General features: G+C 35.6%; 1 protein-coding gene across 1 annotated transcript; it reads left to right on the forward strand.

Annotated features, from left to right (window-relative positions):
- The first annotated feature begins 188 nt into the window (after positions 1-188).
- Positions 189-26,100, forward strand: LOC144425663 (protein mono-ADP-ribosyltransferase PARP14-like). Its single transcript, XM_078115132.1, has 21 exons — positions 189-598; positions 1,279-1,407; positions 4,463-4,613; positions 6,148-6,274; positions 6,861-7,066; positions 7,674-7,926; positions 8,527-8,768; positions 9,145-9,333; positions 9,734-9,832; positions 11,216-11,397; positions 12,049-12,202; positions 13,734-13,950; positions 14,822-15,052; positions 16,136-16,336; positions 19,580-19,716; positions 20,388-20,539; positions 21,506-21,701; positions 22,272-22,440; positions 23,018-23,154; positions 23,806-23,980; positions 25,015-26,100. The coding sequence occupies exons 1-21, from the start codon at positions 426-428 to the stop codon at positions 25,296-25,298; spliced, it is 3,804 nt and encodes a 1,267-aa protein (XP_077971258.1). The 5' UTR covers positions 189-425; the 3' UTR covers positions 25,299-26,100.

A 26,100-nucleotide genomic window follows, 5' to 3' on the forward strand; every position in this document is an offset into this window, starting at 1 on the left:
GGAACGCCGTTCCGGTGCGTTCCGGCTTCAGCTCATCACTGTAGCTAACTCTCCAGATAACCCTAAAAAGTTTGAATTTGTTCTCGCTTGCACTTGTTTAGATCTACGTTTAATTGAATGAGAATGTCATAAATTTGTATTTGAATTTTTTGTGATACTTTCAGATTGACTGATGTATGTTTCCAATAGTTCACATTGAATATAGAAAATCAGCCACTGCTTTTTGTTATCTATTCAAAGCATCAGCCCTGTCTTGGTGACAATCTTCGTTCGTTTGAATCATAAGTTTTAGTCATCTGTTTCACTCATCATATAACTTCATTGCGTCCTTCATTTTGGCTTACTCTACTATTGACTGTCTGTTTTGATTGACCATTCAAGGTTATCATGGTCATTATCCTATTTTCATTTCACAGGATCCGGGCATGGACACTCAAGTTGGATTCGATGCTGAATGCAAAACAAGATTTGATGATTTTTTCACAAAGTTTGCAACTTTGACTCAAACATTTGACAAGGATAAATTGAACAAAGCAAGATCACTCAATGTTTGTCCCTATTTGAATAAACCAGAAACTAAGAATGATATCAACCTCACGTTAGTGATTTTTTTTCGTTTCAGTTGGACATCAATTGGTATATTTTAAAATGATGTAGTGATACAATAAGCGAGCATTTTCATTTGATTTCCTGTACCTGTTTATTCTGTATATTGAAATTCGAATTCATACTGTAGACTAGTGACCACTAAACAATTTTTGACCGTACGAAAATCAATTTGGTGTGACATTTGCTACCTAATTTTTATGCAAACTTTATGGCTTCGAAGCTTCCGCTTTAAGATAATTCCAATACTTCAATTACTAGCCGGGTCTTTAAACTGGACGCTCAACCCCATAAAAAGGCATAGAGCAGTTGGCCCACAAGCAATTCATGGTGACAACATTAACTCAAAGTAAATTGACTCTAATTTGTTCAACCCTTAGACTGTACTGCATTCATTTTTTTACTTTCATTTGATATCTTTTTATTATTAAACATACAACAAAAGCAAAATTTGGGGCAAAGAATATTGATTATTTGGAAGGAGACCCCAAGACATGTATGTTTAAGAACTGTACTAGACTATCTCGCACACATGTGATAATTTTATATCCAAACAAGGTAATAATCAATGTTGTGAGCATGTTCATAGTAGATGACGTAATGAATTATCGTTTTTAAATACCTATTTTATTTGTGACCAAATTCTTGTTTTCATATCTTCAATTTAATTAGATGGCTACTCTATCAGCCAACAGTAACTGTAACAGGATTGAAGGAATCTGTCGATAAAATAATGAAAGAAATTGAAACTTCTATTAATTCAACTGTTGCTGAAATGTCAATTAATGAAGAACAATACAGGTGAATGTTCCGTTTAGTCGAATGCTTATTTGCGAAGTAAATTTTTAGGGATGTTTGCTTCATGCCGACTTGTGTTTAGATTATGCCATTGAGTAAAATCATACATATTTTGTAATGAAAGTTTGCTAAAAGTGAGTTCTCTAAAAGTGCCAATTCCAGACTTTAGTTATTCAAATTACGATTATTGAAACTTTTATTTTCAAGCCTTGACTGTAGAAATTAGAGATTGTGACTAGGTAGAAATTTCAAAGATATATAACCATGGTTGTGACTCTGGTATTAAAAAAATTACCCCGTTTTTAATAAATTGATGGATAAAGATGGCGTTACTTATATCAAAACAAATATGGCGTTACTTATATTAACAAAATATCCAATTAATGTTGTCTAGATCGGTGGTTCCCAACCTTTCTACACTGGCGGACCGGTAAAATAAAATAATATGTACTCACGGACCGGCAAAAATTGACACGAGTTGAACAGAAAATAATAACGTATATTTGCGTGATGTCGAGCAATCACTATGCTTTTAGAAGAAAAAGGCCTAAAAACCTAAACACATGAGGAAAAACTATCAAATAATTTGCCGACCAAAAATTGAAATGGTTGGAATAAAAATTAATAACATATATTTGCGTAATAAAATGCAGTGCTGAGCATCCATCACGTACAAAAGAGGCACACATCTCACATAAAAACATGTGCATGCCAAATCGTGTACAAACATAATTATTTTCAGTGAGAATTTCGCTTCTGTTTCGAATCCAATACAGGATTGCAAACGGGGCATCAAAAAAGGGTTTTGTAACTTGTAGCTCTGCAGCGGCTCACAGTTCATTTATTTGCTTCGTTTTAATTAAAGCTAGAAGTAACTAATTGAAAATTTGAACAACAGTTTGATTGCTCGATAACTTAGCGATGGGTATTCATTATCAAGCGAGCTCAAGAATGAATAGTGACAAGGAATCCTTTATAAATCTGGACTGTAAAGTAGAGGTTTAATCGAGTTAATCATATCAATCCGTCTGCAGTTGATCGACGCCCCAAACGAAATGAATTTATAGTACAATGATAAAGTCGTTGCTTACTTGCATACTTACTTATCTTTTCCGCATCGGTAAATCGATTGAGACGGCAGAAAAACAAAAACGACGAAATCTCTGGCGGACCGACAAAAAAGCTCCGCGGACCGGTTCCGGTATGCTGACCGATGGTTGGGAACCACTGGTCTAGATCAGCGTTTACCAAACTGGGGTTCGCGAATCCCTGGGGGTCTGTGACGACGTCACAGGGGATCCGCAGTGATATGAAAAGAGTCTGCAACATACATTGTAACGTATATACACTGCCACATAGACATTCAGGAATGAGATAAAGTCATAATTTCACACAATCGCAGATTGCAATTGTTGCGAAAGTTTATCAATGGAAATGAAAAAGCTGTTGTAGAACGATTCATGCTTTTAGTGTCTGTGAGGTAGACCTCCATCACAAAACCACATCGTCGGTAATAATTGTATGTATGGTTTCTGAGTTATCACCAGTCGATAACTTGTGCGACATTTGAGCCTGTTATGATTGCTGATAGAAAGGGGCATGGAACGAAATTTAGTTAATTGTATGAGGCTGTAGTTATATACACAATTAAATTAGTTTCATGTGTTCAATTAGTACGGGCAGTCCGTATATCGGGTATCAAATAGATCATAATCTCATTGAATCGCCATTAGCTTACTAGTATTTAACTTTAATGTATGTATGTATTGATTCAGATTTTCACGAGTTTCGTCAAAGAACATGATACTTGTTGGTTAGGCACAGAAATTGATATGACATATGACTGGGGTCCGTCAAAAATAAGATTCACAAACAGGTGTTCACGGCTCATAAAGTTTGGATGCAATTCTGGTTGATTCTATTCACAAAAACTATTTTGTGAGAATCTGGATATTGTCACTAGACCAGTGGTTCTCAACCTTTTTTTTGTGGCCCATTCTCGTTTCCCAAAAATTCTTGTGGCCCATTAACGTTTTATTGCAAGGTGAAATCCCAAAAGAAAAATCAAGATCTTTCTGTGAAATGGACACCTTAACGTTTATAAATAGGATGGGAATTACCAATCAGTAAGCAGAAAACAGCATTGCCATTGATTGCTGCTACAATCAAAATTAACTATTGTGACATGAATAAAAGTAAATTTTTTAATAGTTCTGTGGCCCACCTCCAAATCTTTATGTGGCCCAACAGTGGGCCATGGCCCACTGGTTGAACACCAGTGCACTAGACTAAAAAAATTGAACTGAAATTCTCATTATTAATATATACAAAAAGATATTGTATATTTAACACCAAAATAATAATTTATGTCAATTTCATAGTATAATTTGCGGTACTCTCGTAGTGTGTGTACTCGGTTAGGGTGGGGTCATAATTTTGTTTTTAGAATTATATCCTATTTTTCTTATTTTAGTTCTATTACGAGTTCGTGAACTGTTTATGTTATCCAAGTGAATATACCACTTGCCCGTAGGCTTCAGTCCCTTTACACAACTTGATGTAAAGTAGGCCAACAAAATTAGTTACCTCCATATTGATACAAACACTTTCGGAGTGCTTAATTTGCAATATATTGTGGTTTTGATGCTAAATATATATTTAGATAATTAGAATGAGTTGCAAAATGGAATACATTATTCGTAAATTTAATGGTGCTTATAACTGGCATAGTTTTGTGCACCAGGGGGACTATGATATTTCTCGTTATATATTGAAATGTTTCTCTCCATTATGAAGATGTATTCTGGGATTTATTAACAAATTGATAATAATTACAGGGGTTATATTTAGTTTTCTAATGATTAACTAAAAATAATCTTGAGATGTTATAGTAGTTCAATGAATTATAAATTGTTGGAGGGTTTTGTTCAATAAGCGAGTGTGACAAAATCCACCATTTGAACACCCGAGACTTAAAGCCTTGTTCCTCTTTATAAGGTAACTACCTGAGATTAGGGCAGTTCAATCCATTTGACATATTATGCTACTTTATTGACAGAATTCTTGCAAACTGTGGAATCCTATCTGAACTTCAAGCTAAGCACAAGAAAATACTATTAAAACAAGATGATGAAAAGCACAGTGTGACATTGCAAGGACCTGAAGTCGATGTTTCAAGGTTTCAAATTGATGCTTTGACTATATTAAATGTTAGTCATGAATTTTTTAATATTTGTTAGTGTAGCATAACATAATTCCCATAAACCGGTGTGGCAAACGCATGCAAGATTAGTAAAGTTAATACACCATAATCTAAGTAGGTTTAAATTTGAAGTAGGAATAGCTACTATTGAAATTATCCACTAGAAGAGAAGCTATATCGGACCAATACTTTGGGCACAGCACTTGTGCCTGGTGCCTCGACATGATGCTCTGTGGCCCTCCAGGTATCTTACCTTTTCTATCCTGGACAGCGTTAAATGTAAAAAGTTACTAATTATATACAAGTGTTTGATTGTGAAAACAAGATGTTCATCATATTTGTATCGTCTATTCTGGCAGGTTTGAACACTGTGTAGGATCAATATTAGCAAGATTATTGCTCAAAATAGCATTTTTCCGATGATCTAGATCAGGATGGTCCAAGGTTGTCAGCTATACGAACCACTCTATTATTTTTGTATTGTTCGTGGGCCATAATAGTGGCGGAAATAAGGAAACAGCGCAATAAATATTTTATTGTCCAAAAACGTAGATCCTTATTTGTTATTCATCAAGTTAAACATCCAAAAACCAACAAAAATTCACTAAAACATGCAAAAATCTTGCTATTTCTAAATTCAGTGTAAAACTCGTAACGGAGGAAGTTCTATAATGAGTAAACGCCCTATTAGATTGTCTGTTTGAATCTGTTTAAATCGATCAGCTTTTTTTTACAGAACAACAGAACAACTTACACAAATAACGGAAGATTGATTGATTGTCGATTTTTACTATATTTGATATACAGGAAGGAATTCCTAAATTTTTTGGCAAATTTGCAGAATTTTTGGAATTATATTGTTTGGCCATTACATTAAAATTAGTTCCCATAACCAACTTAGGCTAATAGATTCCTCATTCGATTTTTAATTGTCTATGAAGCCTATTTTGTTAGCATATATTACCGACGAAAAATAGAAAGCCAGTTAACAACTTAGAATAGCCAATCACATCATTTAACTTCTCTTGTTGGCTTAGCTAGCCATAACACTAGTCAATTCAGTGACATTGGTGATGTAACAATACGTCAAAAGATTTTTCTGGTTATTTTTGTGACGAAACAACATTAAATGCTAATTTTTCTGTGCACTCGTGCAAATACGACACGGGCCACAGATAATGAAGTGGCGGACCATATGTGCCTTGCGGGCCTGGGTTTGGACCACCCTGATCTAGATAATTAAGTTCATACATATGGAACAAATCACTTACCTAGCTATTCCCATACACAACCTGTACTAGTAACAAGGCAAAAGGCAGTGATTAGAATGATATTATTGGTAACTGTCTTCCTATCACCTGGATAATTCATTAAAAAAAACGAATATTCTTGTATATGAACTGGTATCAAAAATAGTTAGTGATTCTATGGATTTCCATACAGATTTTTTTCGGCTTTTTTATCTTTCCAGGATAAAAATCAATTTCAATTTTTCCAATATTCAATTACTGGTAACCAATAAATTCATCACTTCATAACAGAGTGTTGAAAGAAGGAAATTATCAGATGTAGATGAAAGCATAGTTAGATATTTATTGGAATCAACATCTCAGTCTAAAATTGTCATATCAAAAATACAAGACAAACTGAAGATCGATAACATCAAAGGTATCGGTGATTATACTGTAAATATAATTCTATTAAATTAAAGCACTCAAGAAGTATGTGTACCAATATGGAGATAACTAATTTTGTTCGCCTACTTTACAACAAGTTGTATAAAGGGAATGAAACCTATGGACAGGGGGTAAATTCACGTGGCTAATACAGACAGTCCCTGAACTCGTAATAGAACTGAAATATGGAAAATCGGAATAAAATAAGGTCTAAAGCTAACTTGGTACATACACTACGGGAGTACATAAATTTACGGGAGTACATAAACAGAAAAATGTTAGTATAATATTAGTACCTATCGAATGAAGTTGTATACATTCTGTATACATTCTTAAATAAGATTCTTCTCCATAAATTAAATCAAATAAATCATAATAAAATTGAACAAAATCTGGGTTGATATGGTCTCGCAATCGTTCGCGAACACTTGCTATCGTCCCTCTCATTAGCCTGTGTTGGGTCAAGTCCCATGTGGGATAATTAGAAGCGAGCGGGTGTTATCTTATCGAATTTTCCCTACCCTGAAAGAAAAATGTAAATCATATTATACGATTTCACGCAACAAAATTACTTACAGCTTCTCTTGGAATTGATGATGACGAGCCCTGCTTGAGAGTTCGGTCAGATGACAATTTCAAAAAAGCCATTCGCATTATTAAAGAAATAGTTGCCACAGAAACAATAAAAACAGACCAATCGGGATCAAGTCTGGTGAAATCTCCTGCATGGAAAGGATTTCAACAAAAACCTAAAAAATCTGAAATATACAGACTTAATATAAAAGTAGGTGAAAAATTCACTGTTTGGAAATGTGTATTAAATAGGATAGGATTTAAATATTTATTTCTGGGGAAAGGAAAGTGGATGAGATAGCTTAATCATATGGCCTCAACGCTGCGTAAGGTGGTTCACGTAACCGCTGGTCGGCTACTGCCTTATCCAACATCAAGTCTATGCACCTAAAAGCAAATAAATGGCTAACTAATCCCATACCAGACATGGACTCGTAACCGGACAAGAAGTCTTGGTTCACCATATGATTAAGTCCTCTTTCCGGCTTACCTGGGATGAATATGTAAATCCTATCCAGTTCTCAGAAGGCCACATCAGAAGCCATCACTAGGCGTCATTCTCAATAACTATATGAATTGACTGTGATTATTTTACCATAATGCATTTATTCTTCCACTGTCATTTATTGGTCTTTTATTAATAACGTATTTGATAAAATAATCGATTGGGGCCAATTGAAAACAAAACTAGGTATTTTAATAGAAGAGCAGGGGGACATAACCAATGGCAATCTATGGAAGCAGGACACAAATGCTTCAAGTTTGAGAACGAGTGACCCAAAATTACAATTACATAGTTTTTATGTTCTTTTTTTCAGCCAAATCAAAGTCTCATTTCAGTATCAGAACCGTCAGGATTAAAATTTTTGAAAAACAAAGTCAACTCATTCCTGGATGAAAATTCAATCAAGTGCATTTACATTACAATGAAATACGGAGAAGCAAAATTTATCATGGAAGGATTAAAACAAAATTCTTTTGAGAAATTTAAACAGAAATCAATAAAATGTAGTTTGACTAAAAATGGAGGTGGATTATGCATTGAAGGAAAAAGAAAACCTCTTGAAGATGGTGAGGTTTATTGCGGGGGGAAAATAGAGGATTTTAGATGATGGTGATGGCCAGGTGGTTAATGTGTTAAACACAACTGGTTGGCAACGCCGATCAAACTACCTGTGTTCAAACCTCATGCCCCCCTCCTCATCTAAGGTGTAATAAATTGGGTAGGCAATGCTGAACTTCAAAGTTTCTGGTCCTTCTAAGTAATAGTGGCTTAATAGAATAATGCAATTTAAATGTTTATTTTGGGGAAGAGGAAAGGCAATAATTTGACTTAATCATATGGCGAACCAAGCCTTCTCATCTGGTTACCAGTCCATGTCAGATATGGGATTAGTTAGCCTGTTATTTGTTTTCAGATACATGAACTTGATGGTAGAGGAAGCCATAATCGACCAGCGGTTACGAGAACCGCCTACGGTGGGGGTTGGTCTAGCAACCCTCAGGCACATAATTATCCTCTCATGGGATTTGAACTTGCTAATCTACGGAGGGGGATTAGAGGTGCAGGGGTGAGGGTATTTTCAACGCTTTGCATGATCAACTTTCTATCCCACAAGAATAAATATAAAAAAATGCGCTATTCTAACTTGATGTCCAATATGTTTACAGCACATGCGGCACTAACTCTACTCCAAAATCAAGTAATTGAACAGACAACCAATCTAAGCATCGCTGGAATCAAGGAATATTATCAAACTAGAGGAGGCAAAAAGTTTTTGTCAACAACTGGAAAAATTAATGATTGTATCATTTTAATGTCTCCATTCTGTGAGGAATGGGTTAAATTCAACCCAGAGGCAAGGCAGCAAGCTCCTGTTCAAAGATCAAGAAGATGGCGGCCTTTTTCTTCAGTGAGTGTAAAAAATTGGCTTTGTTTATGTATAGTTAATCAGCGTCGGCAATTTTATTAGACGCCAGTACTTCTATTTGTAAACGATCTGTAAACTACCTTCCATAACCTTGGGGAGACCAGCAAAAATCCTTTAGTTTTTTTGCCATTAAATATCACTGGCAGGATGGATACTCGATATTGAGAGAATGAACCTGGCCCAATGCCTAATACAAAGTTTAAAAATTGAATATTTAATTTTACGTTGCTAGTCTTTATTTTACTTCTGAAATACGATGTAGGAGCACAACATTTGGCTTCTGTAACCAAGAAATAGAAGATTTCATTTGACAGTCTGAACATCATGTTATTTTTGGGTTATTATCAAATTTTTTTAGATTGGTCTTGTTGAAAACAGCAAACAAGACATTAGTGATGAGTTTGTAAGGAATATAAAGAAAAATGGGATGAATTCTTCCCAATCGAATCTTACGGTCCAGTCCAACCGAAATGCTGAACCACAGGTTGCAAGTTTGAATACTTCATGCAATGTTTCATTGGTACAAGGAGATATCACATCACGTAATGTATGTATTATTTTAATATAAGAAAGTGATGCACTAATATATAGATATAACGTTTTTTGTAACAGGTAGACTCGTTTTTCAACCTCTCCATCTGATGCAGAATTTGATAGTTTGGATGGCATTGCATTGCTTAGGATAGAATTTTAATATTTATCCCAGGGGAGTGGTATTCATAGGATGACTTAATCATATAGCAAACCACGGCAGGAGGGACTTTTTCAAGTTAAGACTTGAATGAAGCAGATAATGCTACTTGTATAAGGCCTCAGGGCAAGGTGTGAGTAAGTGTACAAACGTCATATAAAAAGTAAAAACTACATGAACAAGGTTTATTTATAAAAGGTTCGCCACCAAAATTTGTTAATAAAAGAACCAACAACGATATTTTTACATCTTACAGGACGATGTGATTGTTAGTATAAGTTCAAAACACATTGCTGACATGGGCGGATCTGCTATATCACGGACTCTATTGAAAAAAGCTGGACAGAGAGTACTTGTAAGTGTTAATGTAGATTTTACAGGGTGTCCCAAACCCCAGGTCATTTGGAAAATACTCTACAGCAAGGCTGCCCAACCCGCAGCCCGCTGGCCGCATGCGGCCCGCCAGACTGTTTTTTGCGGCCCGCCCTATAAGTTTGTTAGCAGACTTTTTATGTTATTATCATGTTATAGTTCAATATATAGGCTTAAGGTATGTTTCGTGATTTTGATGTGATGATTCCTGCCATCTATCTACATTCAAATGCCGGATCTTATTATTATGTATGTGTCAAGTCTTGCACCCTGGTGGACATCGACGTCAGTTTTTATTTTTATTTTTCGCAGAACTGAGCGTTCTGTTCGACGAACTCGAAAGATATTGTACGATCATTGAGGACGAACTCTGAGCGCAATTATAGGAATGAATTAGGAGCCTAAATTTGCAAATTAATTTCATTCTGATTGTTTTTTTACGTGTCTGCTTTGATCGTTTTTATCGCCAACGTAAAATAAAAAGTCAGCAATATCTTTGGTACTGGTCCTGGGACTTGTTGTCTTTTTATGTTAGTATTTTTTATCTAATGTTTGGGTTAAATAAGATTTCGGAAATGTCGTCACTGCGTATCCGTCAATAATTCTGATGAAATTGACTTAATTGCATTGCTGCATATTGGTCACAAATCAGTATATATAGGCTATTCGTCCAGAAACTTTTGTAATGTTAACTTCATTAAATACTTGTATTGGTGTTTCAAATTTTACGATACGGCCCACATAACTTGATATTTCCGTGACATTGGCGCACATTATGCTCATTTAAACATTGAGGCAGTATCATAGCTACTGAAAATGAATGAATAGAAACACTATAACGCTAATATACCCCTCAATGTCGACGTGATGTGTATGTTCTCGCGTGGTCGTCAGAAAACCGTGTCATGTCCACGCCCCGTAATACCAGATATTCGATAGTAAACTGCTATTCTAATATTCGACTTGATATTCGAATAATTTGCCAGCCCTACTCAGTAACCAGAAACCAATTATTAAATTGACTTGCCTTTTATGTATTATGTAAATTACCTACACTGAAATCAGGACTTAGCTGGTATTAATGTTTGGTACAAAGGTTTGCGGCCCGCAACGAATTTCGTCACATGAAAGTGGCCCGCAAGACGAAAAAGGTTGGGCAGGCCTGCTCTACAGATAACATATCTTTTGTGCAAAGCGTCCCAGAATATTTAAACATTTGGATACAATCACAAACAAACAGAAGTTGAAGTGTTAAATAAAATTCCTTAGAAATTATTAAGAAATGTACGGGTTCTGTTATTTTTATTTGCGACTTGGTATATGAGTCTTATTCTCAACACTGTAAATATATTTTATAAACATTCAGCAAGAATGTGCTCGAATAAATTCTCCATCCATGGGACAAGTGTTTGAAACAAGCGGAGGTGCACTGGGATGCCAGAAATTGTATCATGGAATTGTTGGTCATTATGATGCAAATACATCAAAAGCAATTGTAGAATTAGTGGTGAAAAACTCATTAAACATGGCAGACAAAGATGGCTATAGGTTTATATTTTTACATTGTTTATTATAATTTCAGTTGTGCATGAAAAGGCCCTAATTTTTTTTTTATATATTTTGAATATTTAGTGGTTAAAATGTTCAACTTAGCTATGTTGCATACTTCAAATCCCACGAACCCGCCCAACTGGAAGTATTCTGGTTCTTCCTGACTCTTTACTGTTTGGCATTGTCTATCCAATACATACTGGTGGTAAGGCGGGGCGCATGGGATTTTAACCTGAGATATATATCTTTCGATGCCAAAAGTTAGGTTAGTTACCTGCTCTAACCACAAGGCCATTGCACCCATATTTTAAAAATTAATCATACCCAGCATGTTGTTTTAATTAATTATTGATGGTTGGGGAATTGGCCCAAGAGTTAAGTGTACTTCATCTCAAGGACTTCCATGCTTTCTAAAAATAATATGAATATTTTTTTGCGATTATGTGCACATAAATATATACAGGGTACAGCAGGTATTAAATGAATTATAATATAATTAATAATAATACTTTGAAACTTAGAGATGGAATTTGACCTGAGGCATGTAACCTTAGATGGCAACACAGCTAACGATTTAACTGCTAGGCCATCACATACACAATTTGATATTTCAAATAATATAAATATTTAAAAACTATCAATTTACAGGTCGATTGTTTTTCCTACAATTGCAACTGGAGGATTTGGACACCCCCCACAGCTAGTAGCTAAGTGGATGAAATCACAAATATCTAAATTTAATGCAACGAATATTCAGAATATAACTATTCTACTTTATCCTGGGAACCAAGCTGTAATAAATGTAACTAATGTTTTTCTAATCCAGTGTGGATATTTTTGTTAAATTTTGTTTCATTCTTCCCTGAACAAGGCCCTGTACAAGCCCCCACTGGTGTCTACCAATATGTATGATCTACTATAATTATAATGTCTAAAATCTTTCCGGTTTATTCAACTCAATTTATCATAAAAACCTTTCGTTAGATTTTGTTTTAACAAAGACCTGTGTACCTCAACGCCACTGTATCCACCAAACTAGACCTTAAGCTTTTCCCTCTTCTCTGCGGGTACAGAACTATTCTGGACTCCTTCAATCCGCCAATCTAGTATGTATTACTCTCTGTTATCTGGCTTCTTGGACTGAACTGACTTTTGTCTCTTAGTCATAACAACTCCTTTTCTGTGGAACCGGACTGCTCATTCCTTTCTGTCTTTCTTCCTGGCCAGACTTCCCTTCATTCCTGTACTTTTGCCACTCCTTTCCATCCCTGTCTACCACCTAGATTCCCTTCCTTTCTCATTTCTTACCACAGCTACAAACTAACTAACTCCCTTCCTGAATCTTTCCACTCTTTTTTACCCGGCTACAACTTACTATTCCTTTCACTACAACCTAGCCCACCCTCTTGAATTCGAACCCACAAGGCTTACGTTCAACGTTATCTAGACGCTTTCCTTGCGCCACGGTTACCAACAAGGACACCACCGTGAAAGTATTACTTAATCAGCAGATTTTTGTTGAGGCTAATTACATTGGCAATTAACATGCTGCGTCGGTTTGTGCTGTATATTAATGTACATGAAATATATCCGACTGAGAGTGTAATAATATATCAAATAAAATATTGCCCAACTTCAGAAGATATATGTTATTGTACATTACTACTATACATTTGTAGACACGGTTTACATATTTAACCTCGGGCTGAGGAGATGGGTGGAGATGAAAGCCGATATGATGGCATAATAATATGACGAACCACAATCTTATCTAATCTATAAACTCATAATCTTTTATTTTTGATTCACTATTCACTGATAAAAACAAAGGTTTTTTTTGAAGAAATTTGCTTAAAGGAATGTATGTGCTATCTGAGATACTCACTTGTGCATTGTTCAAATAAAACCAAACAATTAATAAGTCTGGCACAATTTTAAACTTGCTACACTTTGAAAATCAGTGTGTATTGTTTAAATATAACCCAACAATTAGTAAGTTTGGCACAATTTTAAACTTGCTACACTTTGAAAATCAGTGTGTGATGTTTAAATATAACCCAACAATTAGTAAGTTTGGCACAATTTTAAACTTGCTACACTTTGAAAATCATTTTATTTCTTAAGTATTAGGTTTGCTTTTATATATAAGGTATTTATAGTTTATCCAATTCAGACCATAAAAGACAATTAAACTATTGCACAAGGGGTTCCTTGAGCTTCTATTGGAGTTCCACTCCACCAAGAAGGTTGAAAACCACTACTATAACGAACTATAGCGTAAAATTGAATGTTAGTGAAACTTGACTCAACTCAGTATGAACTGTTTTATACAGGCTTTTACAACTGAATTTAAACAGCAATCGGCTTCTACTGCTTCTCAGTCGTATTTCAATCAATCGAGTACTTCAAGCATTCCGTTCAATCAGAAAATAAATTCCTCTTCAGCCAAATTTGGCTCGGTTGTTGTGTCAGTTTATCAAGGAGACATAACAACTCAGAATTGTGATGTTATTGTCAACAGCGTACATTCAGGCTTTGACCTTACTAAAGGTGGGGGTTGAAGATTTTTCATACAGATTATTTCAATAATCATTGCTCTGAATCAGTCTCTGCATAAACAGTTGCTGATATGTAAAGAGCTATTGTAGATTGGAAGGACCAGAATCTTCACAGTCATCATTGTCTACCTGAATTTCAACACTCTTTTCACGTAAGATCTTGGATGAGCGATTATCCAACATGGTTAAATCCATCTATATGTCTATTGTGCCATTATTTGTGTGAAAGTATGGTATTACAAAGCTCTTTGTGTTTCCTGCTTACAATGAATTTTTCGGGTGGTGTGCATAGGATTTTAACCCAAAACCTTGGAGTAATAACAACATTGTTATCTAGTCAAATATGCGTTTTCAACACAGAAGGACAAATGCTGAAATTTTACACCATTTTTACATAGAAATAGATGTTTCTAAGCTGGTTTTCTAATCGAAGTTTTGAAACTATATTATTCAAAGTATTTCAATGTAAAACTACGAGAGTTTATAAATGAAAAATATATGTTTTTTTGTCTACACAAATCAGCCTTTAAAGTTTCACCCTTTTTGGGTAATAGATAGAATAGGATTTTCATATTTACCCTGAGGAAAGGAAACTGATTAAATGGCTCAATTATATGGCATGCAATGGCCTCGCATCTTGCTTCTAGCCGGCTATGGGAATAGTTAGCCAATAATTTGTTTAAGATGTTTCAGATGCACTTGATGGTGGAAGAAACCGAATAGCAGTTGGTGAGGAGTCCAGCAGTACTCTCATATATATTTATTCCTCATGAGACTCGAACCTGTGTTGGAGAATCTGAGGTCTACTCTACTATTACAAAACCTGATGGGTTTTATTACAAACAAGAACTTGTTCTTTTTAGGAATGATTTCATCTAAAATCTTACAAATGGGCGGCCAACAAATCCAAACAGAAGCTTCTACTGGAAAAGGTTATTATGTGATAACTTCCGGTGGAAACTTACCTTGCGGATGTATAATACACTTGGTGGTACCAACTGATGTTAAAGATTTTGCGAAGAAACTCGTTGAGATTTTTGATGCTGTGGAGAAATGCCAACTTTCTTCTGTTTGCATTCCTGCTTTAGGAACAAGTAAGTTAATAAGTGTATAATGAATGTATGGGCTTAGTACTCTTTAGCGCTATATTTAGATATTCTAAATCAGGGGTCTCCAACTCAAAACATGTCGCGGGCCACGTTTTGAAATTTATTGACCACGCGGGCCGCAAACCTAGAAATTAGGTACAAAAATGGGTATTTGAATGTATTGTTTTGAAATTACACCTAAATCTTACAGCAAACGAGACATGAAACATATCCATTTACTTGTGCTGGATATTTGGTTTTGATGTTTGGCCTTATTTTGTGTTGGTTTGCTAGTTTTAAGACAGCATGCAAATGCTCGTCCGTTAGTCGTGTACGGAGGGCTGACTTTGTTAAATTTCATAGTTGTAAAAACTGCTCGCAAATAAAAGAACTGCCAAACATCGCAGGTCGGCAACGTGAATATGCAAATATCTTTGCAAACCTTTCTTCGGACACAATGGAATGACCGAAACTCGTTTATTTCCTCATAATGAACATGCGAAATGAAATTATTGTATTTGAAACATGATCGTGGTAAAGTGAAATAACAGTGGGAAATTTTTGTTTCACTTGTTACAGTTCGTCGGACCGGGCTCTTGATGATAAATAACACACTTGATGATAAATAAACTTACCAATAGTTGACATCGTACTATTTTGTTTTTTTGTGGCAAAATCCCAATGACGCGGGCCGCAAAAAAATGCCTGGCGGGCCGCATGTTGGAGACCTCTGTTCTAAATGGAATTGTAATGATACTTTGAACTCATAGGATAGGACATTACATATTTATCCCAGGGATAAGATGGCTCAACCATATGGCAAACCACGCCTCTCATCCGGTTACCATTCCATGTCGGGTATGGGATTAGTAAGATCTTTGTTTTAGGAAGCATGGACTTGATAGTGGAGGAAGCGTAACCGACCAGCAGTTACGTGAACACAGAGTAATCAGAGGTGTGGTGGCGAGCGTATTCCTAACACTTAGCGCGATAAGCCACACTGCCACAGCAAACATAAACCACATGGTATTAAAATAACATTCCTGATGTTTAAAATAATTTACCAACGGTCATTTCGTTTTTATTTAGGAAAGCTCAAAATGGATAGTGCAACAGTTAGTTCAGTGATGCGAGCATCGATTGAAGAATTTGTTCGATCAAATCCGAAATATCTCCAACAAATAAACATTGTGATTTATGATCAAATTATGCTGCAAAATTTTATCGATGCAATTGTAAATGACAGCACGAAGAAAAAGGGCTCTTTGACAAGAATAGGCCTTTATGAAAGTAAATGATGACTAATTTTTTTTTATTACTTCAATGTTGTATCCATTTGATGCTTTAGAACAGTGGTTCCCAAACTAGGGTCCGCGGACCTTTTGGGGTCCGTGAAGTACTTTCCGAGGGTCCGCGAAAGAAATCTGTTGGATGTCTCAAAGTTTGTTAATGCAAAAATTAACTGCTTAAATTTGGAAAGACACATTTATCGCATTATGATGCTTTACATACAATCTCTGCTGAGGACACTGATTCTTCATTTTCTGTTTCGATTAGGTTTTCCCGATTGTGACGTCACAAAGCTATGGCAGCTCCTGCCACGAACAAACCGCGGCGTCTCATGCCATGGTTTAATGGCGCTATAATTTAGTAATCAGTATTATCGGCATATTAACAAAGTCATGTGCCGTATTTTTGTTTAATATACAGAATTATATCTACTTAAATCTGGAACCAAACCTCAAATCCATTAAAACTGTATCTATAAAAAAAAAAGTACCAACCAACTCATTGTTTGTCACCAACAGGGGCAGCCCTGCCAATACATCCGACATGCCTTGGTTACGGCATTAAAATTTTACCCGATATGATTTTTTATTTTGTGCTGCCGTGGTACCGGTTTGGGGCAGCTAAAAAGTCAGTCGCCGTGGTTTGACCGGAGCTCCAGAGGTAATCTATGTGCACCAAGATGGCGCACAACCTGAACATGGTATTGTGTACCGGTTAGGGTTCAGGTCGTGCGACATCTTGGTACATATGGTTCTGGAGCGTCGTTTAGCCATAGCGTCCATTGTTTGGAAATCTCGCTAAATACTTAAAACTGCACTTGGAGGTGTAGACGACGCTGCCTTTTTGCATGCTTGTTGTTATAGGAGAGAATTACAGTAGGTAGTTGATAAAGTATGCCACTCCGTTTCTAAATGCTGTTTTACGCTTTTGTTTTGAAAGGTAGATAGCGTTAAGTATAGCGCAGTCAGAAAGGCACTACGTTTTGGTTTTTATATGTCAAATTTAGTCTTTGAAACACGGTAACGGTAGGCATATATTTTTACGTTTTCAACTCTGTATTATCAATTTCAAAATGTCTTCTAAAATTAAAATTGAGATAATCGTATGTAATTTTATCGTGATAAATGAAGGTGAAGATATGTTTTGCACTACACCGTGTGGAGCATTTATTTTTGTTATGACCTTGTTTTATGTGATATCTTTCTGTCTTTCTTCGATAATGTTTTATTTTAGTCAATTAGTGCACAGAGCCGCGAAACAAAAACAAAATTGCAAGGGGTCCGTCGGACAATTTTTTTGAAAAAGTTTGGGAACCACTGCTTTAGAACATTAAAGAGTTCCATCATACCAATCTAGGGTTCTGCAAATTTACATTCAAGTATGACAGTTGATACCAATATATTTATAATACCTTTGGTTTGCCAATATTACTAGACTTTAAAGCAGCGTTTTCCAAACTTTTTTGGTCGCGGACTATTTTCTCATTGGCGTAAACCTTTGCGGACTCAACGTGCGTTTATTGCACCGTACTCTGTGTGAAGAAGCAATAAAACCAAACACAACAGAATTTTAACGAATTTCAAAATCGGAAACCGACTTTTTTAATGTATAATGGTCTTTTCTGTCGCACAATATTCAATCCATGACAACGACGAGGGTTTAAAATGTCTTTCTATTTTAATTTAATTGTGTTCATGGTAAATCGCGTTGCGTCGACTTACGACAAGATGGAAGCATTACCTCTTTAAAATGCCACGGCAATCTGCTAACATAATAATGTGAGAATATATTGCGCGATTATATTTAGTTTTGATACGTATTTTTAGCGATCTTGCGAATTCGTTATCGCCGTTAGAAAAATCCTACTGTTTGCTATAAATTTCAACTTGATTTAGAACATATTAAAAATATATTTAAAGTATATTAGTAAATCAAAAAGACATATCCATCGCCTTGCTTTATTATTAATTTATTTGTGATCATTTTTACTGCGGTTGTGTTGAGGAAATAAAAGCAATACTATGACAATCTGTGGACACAAAAACGCGTGGTAAAGTGCCCGATTATATTTTGTTTTGATTCGTATTTTTGTAAATTCGACAAATCTGGGCTGTTCGTACAACACTTACGGCGCTACATTACTGTACGTATCAATGTGGAGGCAGTAAAGCAAAGAATTCCCAAGGGGAAAAGGCTCTGGTATTTATACTAAATTAGCACCCGAAATGTTGCTATTTGCAATGTCTAAAAAAAGCATTTTTAATCGGTCGCGGACAATCATGAAATAAAACTTGTGATGTTCTCCGTTTTTTTTTTCAAGTATTTTGTATTGCCGCTTTTCAATTTAGAAAATTTGGGTTGCCACCATTGACACCAACCAGAAAAAAAAAATATTCCTCGTTGTTCGAAAACCACTTAGATATCTATCGACGCGTGTGCAGACTCGTGTTTTCGTTGGAAATCCGCAAGTGAGTTGTGAAATACAATCGTTTGATTAAGCGACGCGCACGTGACCTGTCGCCTCACCTGTTACCAAATTTTCGAATAGTAAATTGCTGTTCTAATAACTGAATATTCGAACATATGCCTAGCCATACTTAGTAACCAGTAAATATTGACTCGATTAATGTTATGTGAATAAACTTGCTTTTCATGTTTTATGCAAATTCTAACGTAAATCGTAACTTGGCTGATAGTTAGGTTTCGCAAAAACGTTTGCGACCCGCAGTGAATTTCTGGCTCGTTGCGGACTCATTCAAACGCTCCGCGGACTCATTTGAGACTGCGGGCTCGGGTTGGAAAACACTGCTTTAAAGTTTGTTTTGTTTCGCCCTTATCAGGTTATTTTATATATATTTATGGTTTATACCAGGGGTGCAACATTTTCGTCAGTGGGCCATATAACTAACAGATATCTAGCTGGGCCACACAAAAAATTCAGCAGGAAAGAGGATACAGCTACCAATTAGCCTTACAGTAAAAAATGTACTGGGCTAAATGGTAAAAGATTTGAAGCAGAGACAAGAGCAAAAAAACATTATGTATTTTTACCCATGTGGATGCTGTTTTAAACTTAAACCATCAGATTTTATGCCTGATGAGAAAAATTATATTAGTTTTATTGGTGTTCAGCTTCTCCAAAAATGTTAAAATCTTTGTTCTAACCAATAAAAACTCACATCTTACTAATCGTCGATTTCTGACTCTGAATAAACCCATTTGAAAATCTATGTTTCTTTTAAGCATTTTCAAGTTATTATACATCGTCGTCATCAGCACCATCAGAAGCCAAAGGTTGGTTTCCTCCTAAGCAGCAACAACAAGCAGATGATTCCTTGAATTTGTACTTTTATTCAACCAGTGAAACAAAGATACAGCAGGTTGGTTCATTGTGCTATGGTTTCCCAAACTTTTTCTTCATTGGAGGTAAGTACCTTTGGACAATTTATAAATTTGTTCGTGTACTCCCAAATCCGCTGATATGTCTTGAGTGCAGTGATTGCACAAAATGAATTATGTGATCTATGATTATAGACTTGGTAGTTACTGCAGTTGTAATTGAAGGCTTCTACTAAGTTAAAGATTTGACTTTTGAGTTCTTAAACTCTGGTCTTCGAATTATTGAAATCAGTTGATCAAAAATATTTCGAGGCAAGTTGGAAGCTATTGAAAGAATATCCTCATACTTGATCTAATGTACCCCTTGGAAAATCGAACTGTACCTCTGTGGGTAGATGTTTGTGAACCCCTATTGCTATGCATTAAAAAATGTTGATTGTCCTGTTTGAGGAACACAGGATTGCATCTTGGGGAAGGGGGTGTAATTACCAATGAGAGGATTATCCTCCTCTTCTACACAGCCTGGTTCATGTTAATACACGAGTGTCTACTACGGTATTTAAACATGCTTTCTTCGGAAGCAACAAGGCAGTTCTTTGCAGGCCACTAGCAAAACCCTTGTGTATTCTTAGGATGCCACTATGCCATCACGTTTATTTTTATGTAGAAGTAAATAAACTATGGTACACTAATTATTTATGACTTATTTCAGGCTATTAAAAGTGTCACTGAGGAAACAAACAAGGTCGTGCGGAAACGAGGGATTAATGACAATGCAATTGGTAGACTATCGTCATGGGAACGATTTGAAATTAATGAGGTTGCCAAGAGAAACAAGGTCACTATTTCAGATGAGTCAAACATGTGAGTGTACTGATATTAGATAGGATTTGTGTATTCATCCCAGGAGATAATAAAGTTGAAAAGATAGCGTAATCATATGCCTATGCCATGCCCGTTCATTCAGTTCCCAGTTGATTTCGCGTTTGGGAACAGTTTATCAGTTATTTGTTTTAGACTTGATGGAAGGTTGAGGGAATCTTTGTAAGGAATAACCATGTTTGTTCATACGAGCAAGATCTTAGATAAATAGATTTTTATTTTGATAACACCGTAATACACAAAATATTGTGTGCCCACTTCCTAGCACACTTGAAGAATTGGGCAAAATAAACAATCCTGGGTAAGTATACAAGGCTTTGGTCAGAAATAAACGTACAAAATATATGTGAATGTTTCGGGCTGTTGTAGTTACACTTGTGTCGCCTTGATGTCTGGTTTACATAGTGATCAATCTTTTGTTTGATCTAGAGTGACCAGTGATTCTCAAACAGTGGGCATGCCGTACAAGAGGGGTGTAGAAAATTTTTTGAGAGGGCGTGAATCTAATTAGAAATATTTGTTGAATTTGATCTTGCCAAAATTTCGCTTGTTTTTAAAATATTTTATTTATTTTATTATTTACGTTCCATTCACATATTTCCAAAGTGTTTTTTGAATAAAACATACTTTCGCCTTACTATCTGTTATTTGCAGCTTATTATTAGCTATTTATTTTTGATTTTTTTTATCACTTGACAAATTCTAAAAAAGGCGCGCAGATCAAAAAGTTTGAGATCCACTGGTCTTGAGCTAGACCACAATGGCCAGTAATTTCCCTATTATGCATACAAAGATTGTGAATCAGTCTGTGGACACTTGAAGCACCGATCTAACACAAAATAGTCCAGCATGTACCTCCAGTAGCTCTTAATGTATTCTAGTGGTTCATGTCAACTAACTCGTACCAGAATAAGTATTTTAAAATTCGATTTTAATATCAAATTTAAGATGCATAAAAAGATTGTCAATCGAAGGCATGACAGCGAAGGTTTTCAAATCGTGTGATGAAATAAAAACTGTTCTAAAAGACTTCGTAGCTGCAGAAACTTCCTCACAGTACGTTACATGGCAGAGACAAACTTCTTCAAATAGATGGGATAACTTTCAACCTCGGTCTGCTCACGTCTTAGAAATTGCTTACAAGGTATATAGAAAGATATATGAATATGATTAAAACTTATTTAATACTGGCATCTTACTTGCCAGATCTCACTTGTACTAACTGTTTAAGTTCCACTTCTTATGCCAGCCCTCCCAATCATTTTCTTTTTGTAGATAAAAGTTTGTGAATAAAACACTGATAATGAACACTGAAATCTCAAATTGTGGTGTCCCAATAGTATGAATTCTACTTATTTCATATCTTCCCTAAAACAGCATATAGCATGAATCGTATGACAATTTAACGATGTATGAAATTTTTTTATTCCTATCCACACCCAGAACAGTGATACAAATAAAACAAATGCCGCACATGAAAGTGAAATATTGTAAGTGGGACATGAATTTTTGGCTGGTTCACGTATCCGTTGGTCAGTTACATGCATTCGAAACAAATAAATGGCGAACTAATACCATACCTAACATGGACTGATAACCAAACAAAATGCTTTGGTACACACATGCCTGGGTTATCTGGTTTAAATATGAAAAATATTAAATATCCTAACCTTCATGACAAAAACAAAAATATTGTTTATTTTTTTCAAACCAGGCTCGCAATGGCAACAAAAAATATCCAATATTGAACATGATAAACGTTCCTTACTTCAAAAACAATGCACTGCACAGGACTATCGTCGACCTTTCTACCTTAGAGAATGATTTTCATGGCAGCAATCCACCAAAAGTTAGAAGAAAAATAAATGAAAAAAGTGCTGACGGTTAGTAAAAGTTTAATCAATTTTATATATAGGGGTTATCCCAAGGGTGGGCAAAGATTTTTTCATTTGCAGAATCAAAGAATCTTCTTTTGCAATAACAGCTCAATTTTTTCCAAATTTCTTTTAGCTAATTATGTAGTGACAAATTTAATAGAGGCTGACATTGTTGAACTGGAGATGACAAAAACACTAATATTATTTTTATTAAATAACGTTTAAAAACTAATCTAAATTTTTATGCAGAAATTTTCTCCAAGAGTTCTTCAAGGATTGCGCAAATTAACCCGGTTTTCCGGCTCATGGTTTGTCCATCTCTTCTTTAGCCTGATATCCATTTGAATAATTTATGCGATTTAAAATTCTTCCAGCACACATTTACAAATTTTATTCTGCTAGAATTATCAATATTCTTTCAGAAAGTCCATGCATCTGAAACAAGTAACTGGCTGACTAACCCCATTTCTGATATGGGCTGGTAACCAGACGAGAGGCCATGGTTCGTCATATGATTGAGCTGTCTTATCGGCTTTCCTATTCCATGGTATAAATATGTGAATCCTATCTTATCTTTCTTAAGATGTTTTACCAGACTATTGGTCTGACATGAAAGGACAACAACTGATAAAAGTTAAGTTGAGTCTAACATCTAAAGAATATCAAACAGTTCTCACAAAATTCACAGCATCGGGAAAATTTCATCAGACTGTTATTCATGTAAGTTCAAATTTATTTTTTGGATTTGTAAATATTTCACTTTACTAAAGCTAGGTTCATACTACTAGGGTGCAATGGGGCTGATGCGGTTTCTCCAACCTGACCCTCAGCCAACCTAGAGGGGCAACAGAGCGGTTCTTTGGAGGTCATGAGCAAAGATATTAACTAGTTATATGTTCGTTTTTGTTTTTAATTCTTTGAAGCACATGCGGGACATAAAATAACCAACAAGAATTTTTTATATGCAAAACTAGGTATTTTTAACAAAAGGGCGAGGGACACAAGTGTCTTCAAAAGTGAAACTTGAAAAAAATGAATTTCTAGGATTTCCAAGGAATGTTGATAAGATGGCTTGAACTTATGGCAAACCTTGCTTGTTATCTGACTACTAGTCCAGAGAATAGTCAACTGGTCATATGTTTAAAGCAGCGACTTGATGCTGGAGATGCCATAACCAATCACATACATGAACCACCCCATGTCGGCAAGGATTCTAGCAATCCTCTCGCACATAATCACATTAGATTCAAATCCGCAATCCCATGGTGGGTTCTTGGTGTAGTGATGATAGGAGTGTTGCTAGTATTCAGCAAGATGCACAGTCACCACCAAACCAGAAGGACTTAATATTTGCAGACATTTAACTTTCAGATTGAAAGAATACAGCATGTATATTTGTATAAGCAATATGTCGCCAAAAAGGCTGAGGTAACAAAGAAACTCCAAGAATCGGGAATTCAAGTAGAGAGAGAATTATTCCACGGAACGACTGATGATGATAAAATAATTCAAAATGGATTCGATAGAAGCTATGCTGGAAAAAATGGTAGGCACGACTCATGATGTCGAAATTTCATTCTTTGTCTGATATTTCTGTCGCAAGAGTAGGTTTGTGTGAATGGACCTATTTTGTGCACTTGTTTTGATGACGTCCTTTATTCCTCATGACGGGCTTTAGCTAACATTCAACATAGTTGTTATGGTGACATCCTATTCAGTGCCAGTTGAGTATTTTTATCCGGCTTTGAAAAATGCAAAACAAATTTTAAAACTTACATTAGAGATTCAAAACAAGCAGATTTATACATTTCTTTTGAAAAACATTATTCTTAAGATTCATAAATGCAGAAGAGGAAAAATAAAATACATTTATAACTGATATACTTTATTGTAATTTTATCTATTGAGACCAATTCATTTGGCAATAAAAGAACGAGTGCCAAACACACCCTACTCAAACTCTTGTGATTGGGATTTTGACTTGCACATTTAAATCTATATTATTGAAATACGAATTTTTTGAAAATTAATTTATAGATTGGTGACAAAATTTCAACACCATTGTTGTCCTTATTGAAAAACAAACACATCTTGTAAAACAGTATTGTTATAAAGATCTTCAGTAATGTGAAACCACTACCTTCCCTAATCAAACTGACATGAACGGCTTTGGCATTATAGTCTCAGTAGCTCAGTTGGGTTCGGCGGTGTGGCGCATTGTGCTAAACGTTATGAATACGCTTGTCACCGCATCCCCGCTGGTTCGAATCTCATGCGAGGTGATTATATGCGATAGGATTGTTGGAATCCTCGCCGCCACCTCTGGATGGTTACGGCTTCATCCACCATCAAGTCCATGCTTCCGAAATACCTAGCTAACTAATCCCATACCCGTTATTGACTATTACCAGAAGTGAGACGTGATTCACCATATGATTAGGCCGTCTTATTGGCTTTCCTCTCCACCGGGATAAACTTCATTCCGAGATCAATCTGCTTTATTTCAGGATGTACGTATGAACTTGCTTTGAGCGAATTTCCTTATAAAAATAAATTATAATGGAATGAATTTATTAACAGCTACTTCTTATGGAAAGGGTGTTTATTTTGCTCTGAAAGCAACCTATTCTCAACGTTATGCTCATCCAAATAGTAGAGGAGAAAAAAGAATGATCCTAGCCAATGTCGTTACGGGATATTACTGCCAAGGAGATCGAAGCATGGTCGCACCACCTCCAAGAACCAACAGTAACATTAAGAATGATCTGCATGACAGTGTAGTAGATCGCATCTCTGCTCCTACGATATGGGTGATATTTAAAGATGCAAGTGCTTATCCCACATATCTAATCACATTTAAATAGTTTTTTGGGACCTCCCGGAGTATGCGCACCAAGTTGGCGCACAACCTGAACTCAGGATATGTACCAGGTTAGGCTTCAGGTTATGTATGACGTGTATCTAATCATTTTTCATTCATCAAAGTTAATTATATTTTACATAATGGTACTGGGAGACTAACTCACCTGTGGAGACGTCTCAAAAGTACTTTGTCCCACACTTGTACTGCACTTACCCCACTTGCCACACTTTTCCTGATTATAGGAATCCTGCTGCATATATATACTTCATCCATTTTCACATGCTTTTTATCAATCCCAACCTAGAACATACCACGAATCTCACTCTATACACTTACTCTAATTCATTGCAAAAGTTTTAAAGCTAACTAAATTTGCCACAAGTTTCATATTCTAGCCCATTACATTGGTACAAATGGGGACAAGGGGTACAACAAATAGAAATGGGTCAAAAGTGGACTTATCTATGCAGTTAGAGCAGAATCTGTCACTTATGAGTCATGAATTTGCTATCACTGCTTAATTCTTTGCTTTCTTTTAATTATATTCCAGTAATTATGTAGAATGCTTAGCTTTGTATCTAATAATGAACAATCCAGCAAACTGTTTTTATCAAAAATAAACAGTGTATAAACATATTTACAGTAGTAAGTGATAATTTTTGGTTTTGCAATTTAAAAAATATTATGAATTTTGCAATCTTTGTTTATATTTATTTTTTAATTAATTCTTATTTAAGCCTGATTGGTATTTACTGTTTCAGCCGAGACTGGAATCTGCACTTTCATTACCTCTTTTGCATAAA

The sequence above is a fragment of the Styela clava genome, chromosome 1 (genome assembly GCF_964204865.1).
Source record: "Styela clava chromosome 1, kaStyClav1.hap1.2, whole genome shotgun sequence".
In the NCBI taxonomy this organism is placed as follows: Eukaryota; Metazoa; Chordata; class Ascidiacea; order Stolidobranchia; family Styelidae; genus Styela; species Styela clava.